This window comes from Ambystoma mexicanum, chromosome 4p (genome assembly GCF_040938575.1).
Source record: "Ambystoma mexicanum isolate Mex_15411 chromosome 4p, UKY_AmexF1_1, whole genome shotgun sequence".
Lineage (NCBI taxonomy): Eukaryota > Metazoa > Chordata > Amphibia > Caudata > Ambystomatidae > Ambystoma > Ambystoma mexicanum.
In genome coordinates this window covers 679,171,003-679,184,366 of record NC_090927.1, presented here as the reverse complement: position 1 = coordinate 679,184,366, position 13,364 = coordinate 679,171,003, and the positions used below count along the sequence as shown (strand labels likewise).

The window sequence follows — 13,364 nt, the reverse complement described above, 5'->3', positions numbered from 1 at the left end:
CGTCCTTTTGGTCAGAAAAGACCTTGCACCCCCAACTTAAACACGTCTCTATATAATGTCTTAACTGCTGCGGGTACCCTTTCGCCTATGTCTTGGGAGCTCCATAGTTATCTCACCCCTGCTTCAATATTTCGGCTCCTTCTGAAGCTCGCCCTGACTCCGCCACCAACTCATGTGTCTGTAGGACTCGGTGTGTCCCGCTCTCCCAGCTCCCACCTATGTAGCAGCGCCCTTCAATCTTCATTGCTTTGCTTCATGCTTCCAACCTGTCATTGACAACCGCCGTTAATTTCTCGATTACCATCATGCTATGAACTTTCCACTGCCAGACCTCCTTTAACGGGAGAGTTTCTTTTTTCCATCCCTGGGCTATGGCCAGCCGCCCCGCTCTAAGCATTGCTTCCCTCTTGAAGAGGCTATATTCCTCCCTATCTTTAGCTGGGATACCCAAAGAGCGCCTGCAACGGGTCCATGCCCAACTGAACCCCTGTGTCTTCCTTTATCCAGCTCAGCACTTCCTCCCAGAACACACCTACCATGGGGCACGGCCACTACATGTGAGACAGAGATCTCAGTTAGCCGCAGCCCTTAGAGCAAAAAGGAGAGGCCCCTGTAAACATCCTGGATAACCTCAAGGGATCCCTATGCCAGCCCATCAACACTTAGAGTTATGTTCCATGGGGAGTTCAACAAATTACCATGGAAGGTTAATTTATAGATTCTTGCCCACTCTTCCTCCAAGATATCCTCTCCCACCAAGTCCACCAAGTACCTTTGAAATGTTTGCCTCCCCGTTGGGGTACATTTTAAGAGTTGGCATTGGGCAATACGTGCATGTGGCAGGACTGGAAGAATGAGCATTGAGCCTGTCAATGCTCCCCTTTTTTCAGCCCTGCCAAATGGAGCTCTGGGTATATTTGAGCACTTCTAATAATATAAAATGCAGGTCCGGATGCAGCTTTGAGAGAGCTCCACGGTTAGCAAGGAATTTGGATTCTACTGCATGCTGCAAATCAGGAAATAGGTGTATTATGAGAGCGCAGAGGAAGCTTTGGTACTTTGATTATGCATATACGGTGGAAGCCAGCCAAGAGAGACCATATGAGGGTTGTTAACTGACTAATCAATTTAATGTAATGGTGTTAATGTTGGAAAACAGACATCGAAAATACCTTCCTAGGGTGTGTATTAACTTCACTTTGGCAGTAGGCGCGGCCTAAAGGGATTCACAAGAACTGATGCGCTCTTGTCATTTGTGTTTACTGCACACCTTTTTTTCTCTTAAACTTCTTCTGAACTTTTAGAATGTCATCCTTTTAATGCAAACAGTGTAGTGAGATATGCTTATTTAAATTGATGTGGCAATTTTTCCACCATTGATCAGATGCCCTACTAGATCTGCTTGTGCCTCCTGGTTTACCACCCCCAACTTATTTCTAGAGATGCCCTTGGCTGCATCTAATTATGCAGTTGGAATGACGCATTTTGACAGATTGCTCGACTGCCTTTTGCTCCCTTTCCCCAGACAGATCACGTGTGCCTGACAGATCGGGGTGCATCTCTTTTTGCAAAAGCCCAGGGAGTTGAAGAAGTTCCTGAAGAATCATTGGTGTCAGAGATGGCCAGAGAGAGATGGGAGAAGAACCTGAAACCTGGCTCTGATCCTGTTGCAAGCCAAATACAGTAATTTCAATACAAATTGAATAATGTATCTGTGTGTACTATGTCTTTGTAAGTTATGCTATACGGATTCCATTCTTTTCAGAGCTCTATTTGTATGCATTTTTTTAAATGTATTTTGTGTTTGATGCTTACGCACCGTTACAAAATTATACCAAAGAAGTAATATCATCGTAACATCTTTAAAAATAACATCAATTTTACAGTATAAAATATAAAATATATCTTTAACAACAAGAATAGATAAAATAGGATTAACGCATGAGGTAATGGGTATCACAAAAGAAAGCATAGTTAACCACATTTTGGAAAAATCCAAATGCACTTACAGCCCTACATAACACAAAACAAAATTAATGACCTTTAGAACGTAAAAACAATATTTTTTAATATGTTAACATTATAAATCACCTTGGGAAATGTGGGCTGAATCAATGATCCGGAGAAAACGTACTGTGGCAAGAATTAAGGAATTATTTGTTCCCCACATACATCTGGCCCATATCAGTTCACGTCCTAACTCTGTTTGTGTGGAACAAAAGGTCTTCAAAATGTTTAACCTATGCATTTCGAAGTAGGGACAAAAAAGAAAATGATATTTTAAAGTTTCTGTACCCTCTACGTTATTACAGAATCTGCAGGTTCACTTTTGCAAATAGCAACTGTAGGAGAGCCAATGCTTAATTCTAGATTTGGTGTGCAATAGATCCAAACGGAAACGCATATACAGTGCACGACACTCGGCACAGGGGCATAGATTTAGGTATTGCAAGCGGGGAAGTTGCTTGTGCCTGAACTTGACATACTCTGAAAAAGAGGAGTAGGTGGCAATTCTATCCGATGTTGCAGCCCAGTCATTTAGGGAAAAACGCTTATGTGCCAATCTCCATTTTACTTGTAATTCTTCAGGAAGAATATTGATCTCAGACAACATTGCAAGTATACGATTCTTAAAACGTGCTATGGACATTGGTTGAGAATGATTAAACATAATTAGAAAATCCTCATACAATGAATTTGATTGAGGAAATCGCATTTTTGTATAGGAGTTGAGCATGCGCCATTTATGGCGAGAAGCAAGGGAGTTTAGTCCCAACTCATGGCGAAGTAATGAGCTGGGTAGATAATTGGGTAGACCCAAAATTGACTTCCAGATCTTTTGCTTGAAGTTTGTTTAGGAAGGAATCTAGGTATACCAAACAAAGGTCCAGTCCATATAGAATTATTGCCTCTGTCTTCTTCAAATAAAATTCAAATAGGGGTATCAAAGAAAATGTACAATATTTATGAAAAATTATTTTCATTTGTCCAGTTAATGGAATTACTTTCTCCGCTAGTGCTTTCTGCCAAAAAAAGTCAAAGAAGAGTTATTTGCCAGATTGTAACCTAAATATGTTAACTGAGTATCCAACTGAATTTCTTTTGAGTCGATTTTCCAACAGAATTTACCTAATTTTTTGCGAGATGAAAGAATGATAATGTTGGATTTCAATGAGTTCACGGATAAGTTATTTACTTTACAATAGTGAGAAAAACATTCCAGTTTGTTTTGAAGACCCGAATGTGTACTATCTAAGAGAAGGACATCATCGGCATAAGCTAGCCATGACAGAAGTAGCTTGCCAAGGCACACTGCAAAATATTTGGTATTATCCCAAATTCCCTCGATGTCTGCTAGGTACAGATTGAAAAGTACCGCAGCAAGGTTACACCCTTGTTTGACTTCGATGGAAGTAGGAATAGACTCAGTCCCGTGCTCTGCGTTAGATATATGTACTTTGAAATTTGTGTTGTGATGAAGTAGAGCAATAAGTGCAACTAAGTAGGTAGGAAAATTGTAATCCAACATCTTTTGCCACAGTCTACCTCTGATCACACAATCAAAGGCAGAAGAAAGGTCTAGAAAGGCGATGTAAATGGGCTCATGTATAGAAGAGTGTGAAAAAGCAGTCAAATGTGCAAGAATAGTTGCATTTAGTTGGGTCCCCATCGATTTCCGAAAACCTGTTTGAGCTTTTTTCAAGATGGAGTTTTTTTAAATAAACCTTTCCACCTCCTTTAGTAACAGGAGCTTGAAAACTTTAGCTACAACATCTATAAGAGCGACTGGACGGAAATGTTGTGGATAGTTTAGTAGACCTTTTTTTATCGAGCGGTATAATAGAAGTTATCCATGACTGTGGCAAAGATTTAGTTTTGAAGATCGATTTGATACATTTTTAAGAAAACGGTTGCCCAAAAGAGAGGTTCATCTTTGATAACACATGGCAGTAGTCCATTGGATCCAGCACATTTAGATGTGAGATTTGCAATCGCACATGTGATATCTGCAATTGACCACGGGCAAACAGGTGGAAGCTGCAAAGTTATGGTTCCAATATCAAAATGAGTGAATCTGGAGGGGAGCGAATATTTATGCTCATAAAAGGCAAAGCAAGGATTGCCATCAATGGCTGTTTCTAGAGATACTTGGGTAGTTTTATTGGCCGAGCGTAGAATCCTCCAGATAACTCTGATGTTATGGTTGCAAATATGTTGAACCATTTTTTGATTCGTTGCAAGATGGGCTAGGAACCTGGCTTCTTTAACTTTGTTTTTATGGGTTCCTAATAAAGATTTCTTAGCAGCGCAATATTCTATCGTACCGAGAGAAAAGAACCTTTTTTTCGATTTCAAAATGGCAAGAGTGCCAGAGAGAGGGTTGTATGTTGACGCTGCAGTGTGAGAGGTTTTAGAGGATTCAGATTAAAATAAAAGATGTAACTGAATCATGTGTAAATTCCACTCAAGAATATTTTCAGATGACTTGTCATCTACATTAGAATCTGACCATAAATCGCAATTCACTAAAAACGTTAACCGTCGAAAAGTAGAGATATTCCAATGAATTGAGTGTGCCGCCCTGTCAATTTGAACTAAAGCCAATGTCGGCGACACAGAAAAAGTTTTTGCTGCTAACGACATGGTTCTTGAAAGCATATAATGATCACCATAAGTCAAAGAAAAAGGAACAATAAGGGAAAGTATGCCTGCTAGATTCTTTGAGGCAACTATAGAATCAATAGTGGAGCTTACAGCTCCTCTTTTCCATGTAAAAAAAGAGGTTAGCGATTTGGGTGCAATGACATGCAAGTCCCAATGAAGAAAGAAAAGTGACCATCTCAAACCGTTCGCAAAAGAACGTTTAGAGTGAGTAGATGTAAAAGAAGAGAAGTCTGGTTGAGCTGCCGCATAAAGAAAAGCATTGAAATCCCCTCCAAGAATGAAATCCGCCTGGGGGTTATTTATTGTTATATCAATAAAAGTATTGTTTTACATGTTAATAGCAGCCTCAATAGACAAAGAAGAAGGATTCCAATAGAAAGATATAAGAATGACATTTTTAGGGTAGGGAATGTAAATGTTCAGATCAATCAATAAAAACAATTGAGTGTGGCAAATAAAAGTTACTGAAAAACATAAATTATTAAGCACTATCGCAATAGCACTGGCTGGGCGACCCAAGATCTTCTGAATGGCAGAGTTGTGAAAGGAAGTGAAACCATCAAATTGAAAATCGATTATAGACATAGACTATGCCCTCTATCCAAGAAACTGAGTGCTGATACCAGAAAACCATGTTGAAAGACTTTTTAACCCACAATTCCACGAGTAGATGTACAATTCATTGCATCATGAATTCATTTTGGAAGGTGAATTTGAAGTGGTAATTGGAAGAGAAGTTTTTACAGTTGGTAAGATCCCTAGAAAGCCATTCAGGGCAGATGTGAGGGATACTAACTGTTTCAGGATCTGAGATTTATCGCTTTGATTTGCAGAAGCTAATGTATTTACATTTGGGCCATTAGTTATCACTGGAGGTTTGAATTCCAAAAAGGCTATAGCTTTTTCAATAGAATAAAAAGCCTGCAATTCAAGTCCCAAAAAAACCCAAATCTGTTTTATATTCCCACAATAATTTTGCTATAATAGGGGAATGGACTTTGCATAACATACGATTGTTATTAATGAATGGTAGCTTAATCCACTCCACATCTTCAGAAGTCAGATTGCGTAGCGGTGGGATTTTGTAAATCGCATTCATTAAAAAAGTGCGGTTAATAGGTGCCGAGCCATTGAGATGGGCATTACTAGTCCAGCCAATTGTGGTTTGCATTTTTGTCTTGGAAAGATTCCAGTGTCTCATTGTGCACAACCAACGGAAATGGTGTAGATTTTATCTTCTCAAGTTTGACTATTTCCGCGTCTTGTGCTGGTACAACATGTGAATCCTTAAGGGGATCACAAGTGGGTAGATCAGCATTGGATGATGAGTCATTACATAGTTCAAGTGCGTGGGGTATAGTGTTGTGCAATGGTTGTACATTAGCTACTTCATTATGAGAAGCAGGAGATGTTGCATGTATCAGAGCATGTACCACAATGGGCCCAGATGGAATGAGCCCTGGATTCTTCTCACATGCAGGAATATTTTCCCCTGACAAAGACGTTTTTTTGTTTTCTACAATGGGGAAATATGTACTCATATTTTCTTGAACCAAACTAGGTGGAGGAGCTTGGGCAGCGTTAGAAGTGGGTGCAGATGAAGCACAATTCTTTTCCATTCCGACCTCCGCAATCGAATTGAGTTTCGGAACACTTTCACAACTGTTCGCACCAGTTTCCACTTTTTGCTTGGATTTAATTTGTAGTGCCTTTTTGCTTTCCTCATTGAATTGGCTAAGATTGAGGAAATTATCTTCAGAAGGGGCTGTACACCTTTTCTGTTCACCAACATTGGCTAGTTGAGAATTGTGCAAGATGTGTAAGGAAGAGCCTGCTATTGGTATTTTATTAGAGACATTCTTATTATGCTTTGCTCTGTCTTCTTTTTACCGCTTTCTGAAAAGACTTCTTAGTTCTGCGAGAGGGATGGTAAACATTAGAGCTCGACTCTACAGATTCTGAAGGCTCACAAATGGATATAGAAGCGGCTAACACCTCATCCAAAAGATTGGTGATGGCCGACGGACTGTATGGTGATTCACCTTCTGTACGCAAGGTAGGAGCCGTCAGGTTGCTATTGAAGAATTCGGGCGGGACCAATTTTGCATTAAATAAAATGTTATCGACCAGTCGAAGTCTCTCATGTTGCAGTTTAGCAACTTCAACCAAATCAAATGCAGACAAAGAAGGAATTGCCACTTCTGGGCCTGGAAGTTTGGACACCACATTGGCGAAGGAGGTGGGAATTCCATTTGCCAGTAATATGGTATTGCTGGATTGAGTGCTTTGAGAAAGTATGTGGCGTCAGCAGGGGCAAGCTCCGCCTTACTATAGCTGCAGTCCGTTCCGGACAATTTGCATGGAATGTATGACATGCTTCTTGTGCCAATATGTAACCCTCTATTTTAGAGAGTTTCGTAGAAGTAAACAAAATCATTTCCCACAGATCTTTTAATAGATGATGCGTGTATTCATGCCCCTTGTCTAGAAGATTTAATATTCTATTAAGCACAGGAAAAGTAAGAAGCTTTTGTTCTAGTGCATGGAAGGATTCCCCCTAATGAGGTGTAGATGATACAGGTGAGTGAGGGGAATTCTGCTCAGCCTTCATTCATTTGTTTTGGCAATGATTCCTGATCAGAAGGATCTAACAATTGTGTATTCTTTTGGGGGAACAGCTCCATTGTCGGGGAACTCCCTGATTTACTCGGAGCAAAAAAAGTGTTGATAGATTTAGGACAATTAACATGTTTGTTAGGTAGAAATGGCGTAAGCTAAGGTGTTGGATGAAAATGCACCTGCTCACGAAATGCACTAGATGATGCGGCAGGGATAGATGGCCCAAGTGAAAGACTTATACAACGGTCTAATGCCACGATTATACCTGGTGTCAGAGGGCTGCACGAAGGCAGTCTCATTTAAACCATCCTCAGAAAATTGAACTTTGTATATTGCCCCTGCTGCATTTGCATTGAAATTAAGGGCAGAATCATTTGCTGCTTTTAAGGTGAACGGTAAGTTAGGTTGTACTGGGATAATTTCTCCTGAAGATACAGGATCAGGGGTGTGTGAAAGAAGCAATATAGAGGGTAAATTCTGTCCAGGGATTGAAAGCACATCACCCTGAGCAGACTTCAGCTCTCTGCTCTCGCCACTCTGCCAAACAGCCCAACAGCTCACTTTGAAGGCACTTCGGATGCGTGCGCGATGCGCACGCACCAGTGCTGTTATAGGAAGTGATGCAGTGGGGGCGGGCAAACAGGCAGGTGAGCAGGGAGACGGACGGAGGGCGGTGCCAAAGATGACTAGAGGAGAAGCAGAAAACACACTAGTGAGTGACTGGTAAGAAGTGCTTAAAGAGCACAACAAGCCGCGGTGAAGCCGCGGCGCATAGAGAAACAGCAACTTAGTCCAAGCAGCTATTTACTTGAAGGAAAGTCCAATGGAGGTCGCAGCTCCATGTTCCGCGTTGCGGCGAAGAGATGTGCTTCCTCTTGCTGACGACAAGGACGCGACAGGATCACAGGAGACCAGTACAGGCGAGTACTTCAGCCCAACAGCCCACTTTGAACGCACTTCATAATTGTATGCATTTCTCGAAGCGACTTTAAAAACCGCACAGTGAAAGCATGTGCTTATGGATACAGAGACAGTATGAATGGCTATACTGTACTACCATGTCGCCCCTCGTTCTTGTGATACTCCTCCATAATGGAGAATGAATGGCCATTTCAAAGGAACAAAGAGTTTTGCTTGTCGCCTTGACACACGCACACCTGACCAGATCACACCTAAAATGGATGCACCCACAAAGATATTCCTTTCACTTTCCAAGGGATGTGGACATCTCACTCAAAATAAGTGATATTCTTCTGATACACTATCTAGCAAAGTGCCCCTTTGATATTTGAAAAACATAACGCTGACCAAGCAATGCCATCACACCCTTTTGTCTGCTGAACTTTTCATTGGTGTTCATTGTTCATACTGCCCCCTACCTCTGTGTCCACCTAAATGTGCATGCATAGTGTTTTGTGAGTGTTTTAGGGGTCATGGTCTTATCGGTCAGACTCAAGACCTTTCGGATTATTGCTATTCCCCTCAGAACCTTTCCTTTTTAAACTCTGGATAAGCCACTGCTCAGTTCCTGCAGGGACCATAATTGGCATTAAACGTTTCTGCCGACCTCTTGACAGCACAAGGGTTCACACAACATCATGGTATATCATCTTTTGCAGGCAGAACGTTTTTCTTACTGTCAGATCTTTGATTGCTGGCCCTATGAACATTGACCTTTCGCATACCTTTATCTTCTACAGCATTTTCCTAAGCTTGAGCTTATGGGTGAACGTAAGCTTCAGATGGGTTTCAGGGTTTCTGTTTCAAATACTGTTTTGTTGGGTACGCTTTTTTTGGTTTACGGATTTCTCCTTCCTCCTCAAACAACCTCCCCATAGTTAACTTCAGTTCAGTTTAATTCAATCCTTAGGTTTGAAGGGGGGGCGTATGGTTCAGACAGGCAGGAAAATATGGTGGGCAGTGCCTCACTCTGCAAGCTCCAGAACATTCACCTTACTCTGCTATAGTCCTATTCATTTTATAGGGCAGAATTATTTTGACGCTGTTTCTTAAGCCAGTGCCTTGCCGATGCAGTCATTGAGCTTTCCAAATTCTCCTATTTCTCTCGAAATACTCCCTTTCTCTGTATTCTACCCACCTCTTGGTTTAGAGGAGCAAGTCTCTAATTTAAGACTTATTAGCTATTTCGAGATGAAATCTTGTTGTTGTAGGTTGATAATTCTAGGTCGCTGGTTCTTGCCAGTTTAATTTTTAACTTCACTAAGCTGCCAAAATTGTGTACATAGGTTCAGCAATTCTGCACGTCTCTTGTGCTGCTGCTGACATCTGCGAAATTTGCAGAGCTTGGTTTTGGGAGGCCCTTTCTCCTCAGTCTCTACCCACCCCCAACCAATCCTCCTTGGTTCCTCTTCCATGCTGGCTTGGCGCTTATGACACAGTTGTTTTTTAATTGCTAATTTTGCACATACCTTTTGGTATTACTTGGATCTCCCAAGGCTAGACATACAATAGAAACATCTGCTAAACGGTATCACCCCATATTTTCATGACATAAAATGCTGAATCCAAAAATAAAGAATTTCAGGACCCCCATTTCCCCTGCATATATATATGTGGGGGGGGGTTGGGTAAAGTTAATATCAAATGTGGAAGGGTATGGTATGGTGTGGGGCTTCGGGGATCTCTCCCGCTTATATATCCAGTGAAAGAGAGGGGAATAATTTTTTTTAAAAAGTTTTTGGGATTCAGTATTTCATTTTCAACAATATCACATAGATCCTTTAGTTGAACAGCCCCCCCCCTTTTAGTGGAACAAAAAAAATGCAATGGGGATGTCAAGGGAAATTCCTGGTGATGTTCATGCATTTAAATTTGTCCACTTGCGTATGATAATCATCCAAGTCCTCTGCTGCAAACCTCTGTAACCGACTCTCTGTCACAGGTTCCAGTACCACGATAGCTTAATATGCTTGCTACAGGACCCTAAAGGTTGCAGGTTAGTATCCCACCATGGCTATCTTAATCTGTCAACCCAAATTGTGTATACTTTGGCAAATAAATTTGCCTCAGATTCCCCACTTGGCCAAATATTGTGGTGCAGGCTCACAGCTGGAGGAACCTTTAGAAACTGGCCATGTGTTTTCAGTAAGGGTTATCAAAAAACTGAACAGGTCTCCCAGCACACATGACATTACTTGAGGTTGGGAAGGCTCTGCATGCAATTTAGCTTGTAACTTGCCAAACTGCCAAATGCAATTGCTTGCCCAATCCGCTTCTATCAGCACTGACTAAAGTCCTCATTCTAGAAGTCCTGATCCTTAGAATTTCATCCCCCATGTTTCCTTTATACCTCAGACTTTACAGAAAGGAGACTGATTTTATCATTAGAACTGCTCAACCAAGATCCGAATGTTTTCACTTCTTTATTCTTTTTACAAAAATGTCAGAGGATGCATTAGGAGTATTCTTAAGCTTCATTCTTTGGCAGGTCAAACTTCAGGGCCTCTAAACAGATTCACCTGTTACACTACACTATTTACCCACACTAATTTTCTGTGGTGGATCAGAAGGAGGACATTTTGCGCTCTTCTTAAAATTTACATTTTTAATAGTAATTCTAAGAATAATGCCTGGCTCTCTCCTTAGCTAAATAAACTAAAGGTGCTCGCCTGATATCGGGAAGTCATAAGTAAATATGTCCTCTGTCCCAACTAACCCTACTACTAACTATAACTAAAGTAAATGGGGCAAGAGAGTACCTCTTCTTCTCCTGGTCTTCTCTTTTCTTTGGATATTCTTTTTATATACAGGTTCTTTCTTGGCACTAATCAACTCTTGTAGTTCTTCAACAACTCTTGGGTCTCATTCTTTCTGTGACCCTCTCTTTGGAATACTCTTCCTTCCAATAGTTCCTCACACTCTTGTCGTCATGTATATGTTCTTCACAATCTGTTTCATTGGGTTATCCTAAATTATGGTTGCCTTGATTCCCTTTTTGGCTCCTCTCTGAGGCTGTACGTCCTTTTATCTTGTTCACTTGTGAGCTTTATCTCGCTTTACTTAAGCGTTTCCTGGTTATATTTTCTCCAGGCTTTAACTTTGTAGCGAAAGGGTTATTGCTCTTCCTCCCAGGGTTTTAGTTTCCTGTCACTGTTGACTCCCCACATGGGCTGTTCAAAACTCTTTTATACATTGCTCATATTTCTTGTTAACTGGTTTCATCTATGTTTTCTCGTCCTGAAGACTGAGACGAGTTTCTCTCTTCAAGTTACCCCAGTCTTCCCTTACCTGGTTGTTATTTGTTTTCTCTGATTTTCATAGTTCCAATCGTTCAGCTTTTTATTTTCTCTTTTGTCCTTAGTACTCAGACGTGTTTCTTTGCACATATGAGTCCTCAGTGGCCTCTCGCTATTCACAATTCTCCCGGTGCGCCTCATTATACGTGTGAAGATTGCAGGGCTTGGCTCTCATTCAGGTACTGCTCTTTGCTCCTCTCGCTACTCGGATCTTCATCCTCGGTTCTTCGTCGGGTGTCTGCCCTCCGCAGGCGCTTGCAATCAGGAGTTGTTCTAGCTTCCTGTTGCAATAGTCTCGACACTGTTCTTCTGGCCTCCTGCCCACCACTCTGCACGCGTGGTCTCATCAGTACCAGGTGGTACTTCCTTTTCTTCCTGCTTGTTTCGCTTTCCTAGCAGTTGTACAAGCCGGGCCTCTAGCATCTCACACTGGGTTTCTCTGACTCTTTGAAAGTTGAAGGCTCAGCGATCTGCCTTGACTCCACCTCCACAAGGTGTTATGAGGCCTGGGGCTTCCCCTGCACATAGGACTCTCCTTCCCTCCTTCTCCTCTGACTTGTCGCAGTTAAATACAGGTCTCTGGTTACAGAGATATTTTCCTTTCTTTCTCCACATGTTTCTTTTTTTTACATTGTCTTTAGCCAAACATAAAGTTGCCACACCATTCTTCATTGAAGACAGTCCCATATATGATATTTTACTTTGGGAGTGCCTGACGGGAACGGGAGTCTATGTCCCCAAAGGGTGAGTCTCTCCCGGTGAGGTTCCACTTGCCTCGTCCTCTAGGGAGGGTCTTGTGGAGGGGGCTAACTTCCATAGCCTCACACTGGGAATCTCCCACTTGGGGAGAAGCGATGAATACATGTGATTTGTCACAGTTCCCAGATCTCAACTAAGGACAGAAAATGATATACCCACTATGACGAATCTGAGGAGGTCGTCCATTTTTCCCTGGGGGGGGAGGCCTTTCCCATGGTGCCAGAGCGGTGGGTCCACAGAATAATAGTTTGACTGTGGATGGTGTGCCGAGGGAGGATCACACAGGGGAGGAATCCCTCTGTGATTGTGGATGACCATTATCAAGAATGCAGCATGACCCCGCTTCAATACACTCAACCCCTTCTTCAACCCTAAACCCTCCTTCCTCCCCTCTCTAGACAGAGTTAATGTATTTTGTTGTCAAGTCAGTCAGAACAACATATTTGACAAGACTGATAGACCAGAAAGTACAACATATTCTACATGTAGTTTGTGAACTGGTACTGTCAAGATGATGACCAGGAGTCGGTGGGGGGGGGTTGTCAGTTTGGAGAAGCAGAGTGAGCGGTGTAGTTTCTCATCACAGTTGATTGGTCCAAAGAAGAAGTACAACAATCCCACGGTGGACTTCCAAAGCAGCTCAGCTATGACTGAGACGAGAGAGAGAGTTCCTCCGAGGAGGGAACATGGGAGCCATGCAGGAAAGCAGCAGATGCGAGTCGCAAGGTGATCCGCACTTGGAGGAAAGGGAGAATCTGAACGTAATCTGGCAGCAGGGGGGTACTCTGGTTGCAGCCGAGCAAGTCCTCCAGGCATCCCAGGCCCCAGTGAAGCGCGCTAAAGAAGGAATGCGCAGCCCAGCCACTGCAGACACCGCTCAAAGCCCAAACGCTACCGGAGCCTCTTGGAGGGATGCAGCTGCCGGGGAACCGTTGTAGCCTGTAAGAATGAACAAAACTGGTATGTAAACTGTCCAGGAGGTGCAGGATGTACAGGGAAGCAACAGGAGGAATACAAAGTTGGAAGCAGAGGGTCTGGGACCCCAAACAAGTTGTATACTTGGGA

At 42.2% G+C, this 13,364-nt stretch overlaps 1 protein-coding gene across 1 annotated transcript in view; it reads left to right on the top strand.

The window, feature by feature from the left end:
* ASRGL1 (asparaginase and isoaspartyl peptidase 1) overlaps nucleotides 1-13,364 on the top strand; it is a 568,063-nt gene that overhangs the window by 164,154 nt on the left and 390,545 nt on the right. Inside the window, exon 5 of the mRNA XM_069606224.1 lies at nucleotides 1,526-1,683. Coding sequence (XP_069462325.1) covers nucleotides 1,526-1,683 — 158 coding nt within the window. The remainder of the gene's footprint in view (nucleotides 1-1,525; nucleotides 1,684-13,364) is intronic.